The 4,968-nt window shown below is 32.9% G+C and overlaps 1 protein-coding gene across 1 annotated transcript in view; it reads left to right on the top strand.

Annotated features, from left to right (window-relative positions):
- Positions 1–4,968, top strand: part of LOC111699271 (RNA polymerase-associated protein CTR9 homolog) — a gene marked incomplete in the record, with an annotated part of 21,058 nt that overhangs the window by 6,523 nt on the left and 9,567 nt on the right. Inside the window, 7 exon segments of the mRNA XM_023469899.1 lie at positions 45–164; positions 882–1,001; positions 1,217–1,367; positions 2,298–2,369; positions 3,458–3,552; positions 4,111–4,223; positions 4,713–4,782. Of these exon segments, the coding sequence (XP_023325667.1) occupies positions 45–164; positions 882–1,001; positions 1,217–1,367; positions 2,298–2,369; positions 3,458–3,552; positions 4,111–4,223; positions 4,713–4,782 (741 nt within the window).

Genomic DNA, 4,968 nt, shown 5'->3' with positions numbered 1-4,968 from the left:
ATCGATCGTGTGTAAAATTGAAAATTAATTTGTATTTATTTTAGATGCTTCCATGTTCAGCATGATTATGACCAAGCATTCCAGTATTATTATCAAGCAACACAGTTTGCTGCTACCAACTTTGTTCTTCCACAGTTTGGTCTGGGACAAATGTACATCTACAGGTGACGTGTTTGTAATAATGCTCGGGGGTATGCAATTTCAAGAACTGACCCCCCCATCCCTGGTCGCCCTACAGATTTTCTCTCTCGCTTTAATTGAGTAAACTAAATGATTTTTAGAGGGAATATATACAAATTTTGGGTGGAAAGTATCAGAAAGGGTGAAGCAACTTGTCTTTTGATGTTTAAAAAAAAAAAGTCAAAAAAAAATTTCACCCTAGAATTATTTAGAGTGTACAGTGTACATCCCTGCCTTCCTACATGGGGGGGGGGGAACGAATCGAACTGCAAAGAATGATTTAATTTGGTCCGGGGCCTATATTATCCATTTCCATTATAACTAGTTGTTCTATCCCCTTATCATTCAATCGAGACCTAATAAATACCTTTTTTTTTATTTCTAAAATAGCTGGAGTGCCCCGCGTTGAGAAACATATTTGTTATACCGTTGTCACTTCCGCTGTTTACCCGCGCTTGGTATTAAATATAAACATTTTTAGCCTATGTGCGTGTCATATATACTATTATTATACTAGCTGAATTACCCAGATTGTCTGTGGAATAAAAACAAAACTTAAATAAAAAATTTCCAAATTTTGAATTTTGACAAATAAAATATAATTTTTTAGCATATGTCACCCCCGGGTTACCCATGTGTTCCCGATTCGGTCCAAAGAGGATTAAATTACAATTGATCAATAAATTATAATATAATCCTAGGGGGGATACGGAGAACGCCGCCATGTGTTTCGAGAAGGTTCTGAAGGCCCAGCCCGGTAACTATGAGACAATGAAGATCCTTGGCTCACTCTACGCTAATGTTGTGAACGAGGAGAAAAGGTTGGAGAATTAATTATCTTTAAATTCCAAATTATTTGTTATATGTCTGTTTTTTAGCTTTTTAGGGATCAAAATGTTGAATTTTCGATTTTTTATTTTGGTGGATGCATCTTCTCCAATTTTGTTTGTTTGATCTAACTTGTTTAAGTTTGATTGATTGATTGGTTGGTTGGTTGATTGATTGATTGATTGATTGATTGATTGATTGATTATAGGCGGATAGCTATCAGTCATCTGAAGAAGGTAACAGAACAGTTCCCTGAAGATGTAGAAGCCTGGATAGAATACGCTCAGATCCTGGAACAGTTGGATATATCAGAGAGTCTTAAGAGTTACAGTACAGCAACTAATATACTTAAAGAGAAGGTAAGCAATAAGCACCACCAGGTTAATTAAAGGGAATGTTCGCTATAACCGGTATACATATGATAAGTTTACTAAATTCGGCTAAATATATAACGATTTACAGTTTGAGTGGTGAACTAAATGAAGTTTTGTAGACTTGAGCATATAGTGTTTTCAACCACTTTCCCAAATAGACGTTACAGATGGAGGTAAAATTAGGAGGGATCGAATCAAATTTTATTCGGATTCAGCCTTTACCCCAGTTTCATTTTTGCGAATACTTTTTCAAGGACAATAATTAGATACAAGATATCAATTTTATAAACTGGTAGATTATTTGCTTTCTTCTGAATTTTTTTTGTTTCATTTGGTTTTATTTTAATTTAACATGTATTTATCGCTGCAAACGGGCCTCATTTCATAAGAACCAGCAATGATTAGAGCGGTCCTGGCTAAATTAAAATGTAGAAATCATACAATAAAAATATTTAATCAATTATATTTATCTATATAGTTGAATTCCATTCCTTAAACAGAGGCGACGTAGTGCTGGTTATAAGTTTAGAGAGGGGAAACAAATCCTATTCTCTCTCCTTAGCTATTACTCTATGCCTAAGAGAGTCGTTAATTATGAGTTAGGACTTTAATTTCAATGGACACTCTTTTGAAATAGTGACGTGTTTGATTCACAACGGTACCTTCTAAAAAGTTAGAAATCTTCCTTTTCCTATCCTAAATTTGATAAAAATGATGTGAATTCATAGAATTTCCCTCAACCTTAAGTAACTTTTACTATGAAAACACACTTTTAGTTAGACAAATTTGAAAATCTTACAAAGGTTAAAATGAGAATCAATTAGTTCAGTTTATAAACAGTGGGTCATTTGAAATTACGTCTACGGTTCTTTTAATTATTTTAAGCATATTTCTAATTATATTTTGTTTGTATAGATTGGTGCTGATGTTCCTCCAGAGATATTGAACAATGTTGGATCTCTGTACTACCGCCTGGGAAAAAATGAGGTCAGATTTTGTTTCGTCCATTTTACAAGATACCAGATCCATATAAAAATGTAAATATCCATCAGTTCTTACTGCTTCGAATATTTCATTTTGGATTCGCCCTGAAAAGAAATGGATCCGGATCGAGGTCATGAGTTCATTTCCTTAATTTTTTTTTAGCTAAAGTAGAATTTCAAATTATCTTTTATTAAAAGCTTATATCAGGATAAAACTTGAAGAATCATTCAGAAAAAAAGATAATTTTAACAGCAAAAAGTTTTTTTTACAGTTTTATAGAAATTTTGCCCCTTGGATCCGGATCCGTGGATCCGCATATTTTTGTGGATCCGGATCCAGGATCCCAAAATGTTGCGGATCCAACGGATCCGGATCCTAAGCACTGAACTATTTATACACACTTGTTTTATGATTTTGCGTAGACCAAAAATATTTTATGACTATTTGGTTGACTTTTTGCCACTTGATGCGTATCCGTAGTCAGATTCTTAAGTCAAATAATTTTGAAAATAAAAAATTATACAAAGACAGACGTAAATCAGTGGCTTTAGTAAGAATCTTTTTAAAGTTATTATACAGACTAAAAGTTATATTTTTCTGTTCAAATCCGGTTTAGGTAAAACTAATATCAAAGTGGTAAAGATCGGGCTGAAAGCCGGAGTTTGGGTAAGAATTGACACTCTGGCCTCTGAAAATAATGCCTTAACCAATCTCTGTATGATTTGATTTAATTTAAGCATTTGAGGATCTTTTTAATTTAAAAATCAACCTACTTTAGTATGGTGCTCTAAAGAACTCAGTGGTGTAGATTTTTGAAATGCTTTTTGATGATTTGAGAAAGAAAGAAAAATAGGATATCTTTTTGATTCATTTTTGACATTATTCTTTACCCAATAATTTTTATTTTTCCAAATTCAAACGAATAAAACCGTGAAAATTTTTTTTCCGCTCCGCCCCAGTAGTTATAACTTCTGGGGTAATAAAAATTATTTCCAAAATTGTGAGTGGGGTGCGAAATAATTTTTCAAGAAAATATATACCCCTGAAAGAAGTGTAGATAAGGACTGTGGTGTTTACTTGTATTTGTGTAGGATGCATTAAAATGTTTTGAGGAGGCTCTCGAGCGCGCTAACCTAGAGTCCGAGGAGGACGAGAGATATTATAAGCTGATTGCAATTACTATCAGGTTGGGCATCATTCTTTCCCCCAAATAAGCTTTATTTTTGGAATATAAATAAAAATATTTTTGATCTAGTTTAATAAACTTTTTTATGCCCTGGGTGGCCTTTTTTAATCTATTGTGAACATATCCTGAAACCCATATATTCCCAGCTGAGCTGGATTAAAATTTTCACAATTTTCTTATGGGTTTAAAAGTAAAAATCACCCCAGCTGAGTACACCTTTCAGTATTTGCGCATTTTTTTGCTATGAAGTTCCCGCATTCTTTTAAATAATCATCTTCCAGCATTAATATTCGGGATTTTCTTTAATATGTACATTTTAAAAGTTTATACTTTATATTAGATGTTATATAATTGACGTGCCATTTTTGTGTATTTATTTATTTTGATAGTGTTAATATCTCGCCTTTTTAAATTTTATTTTGTCTCCAGCTTTAGCGAGAGACGAAATTAAATCTAAAAAGGCTTGAACCTTCGAGATAAAGAGAAAATTTCTGTCTAAAAACTTAATAACACTGCCGTCCAAAATAACAGTGTTATAAATAGTTATTTTCCGTTTAGATATAATTTAGCCCGGATACATGAAACACTCTGTCATCACGATGTCGCGGAGAAAACTTATAAAGAAATTCTCCTAGATCATCCAAACTATATAGACTGCTATCTCAGATTAGGTTGGTAGAATTTAGGCTTTTTATAGTAAGTTTTTAGTCTGACTGATCATGTTCCGATAAGTAAGTCTGTTCTTTAAAAGTCTCAAGTCTGTTCCTAAAGTCTCAAATCTGTTCCTTATAAGTCTCAAATCTGTTCCTTAAAAGTCTTAAGTCTGTTCCTTAATAGTTTCAATTAAAAGTCTCAAGTTTGTTTCCGTAAAGTGTCGACTCATATATAAAGTAATAATATCTGTCGGTGTCTGTCTGTCTGTTTGTTTGTTTGGATGTCCTACCACAACTCTGAAACTCTTTGACCTATTTGCCTCAATTTCTGATTGGGGAATTTCGAACGAATTACATTAATTTCCGTCATTTGGCGATTATTTTTAATGGTGACTCGGCCATGATTTCATTAGAAAGATGTTGACGTTTAATGTATATTTTTTCTCACTTTAAAAAGTTAATGCACGTGTTTGAAAAAATCTAAGATTTGTACTGTTTGACCTGTAGGTTGCATGGCCCGAGATAAAGGGCAAATCTACGAAGCTTCTGACAAGTTTAAGGACGCTCTGCAGATTAGGTAAGTGTACACATTTTACGTTGCCATCATTTTGTACTTGATAATCAATATGATAATACTAGTAATAATATCAATAACAAGCTGAATAAAAAGTTCAAAATTTTGAGCCTATGTTTTTTTTCCTAAAAAAAATTAGCCTTTTTTTCAGCCGTTTGGCTAGGTATATCTAACATATAAATATATCAT

This window comes from Eurytemora carolleeae, unplaced genomic scaffold (genome assembly GCF_000591075.1).
Source record: "Eurytemora carolleeae unplaced genomic scaffold, Eaff_2.0 scaffold326, whole genome shotgun sequence".
Lineage (NCBI taxonomy): Eukaryota > Metazoa > Arthropoda > Copepoda > Calanoida > Temoridae > Eurytemora > Eurytemora carolleeae.
The sequence above is the reverse complement of the archived record's forward strand: the minus strand, read 5'-3'. Positions and strand labels throughout refer to the sequence as shown.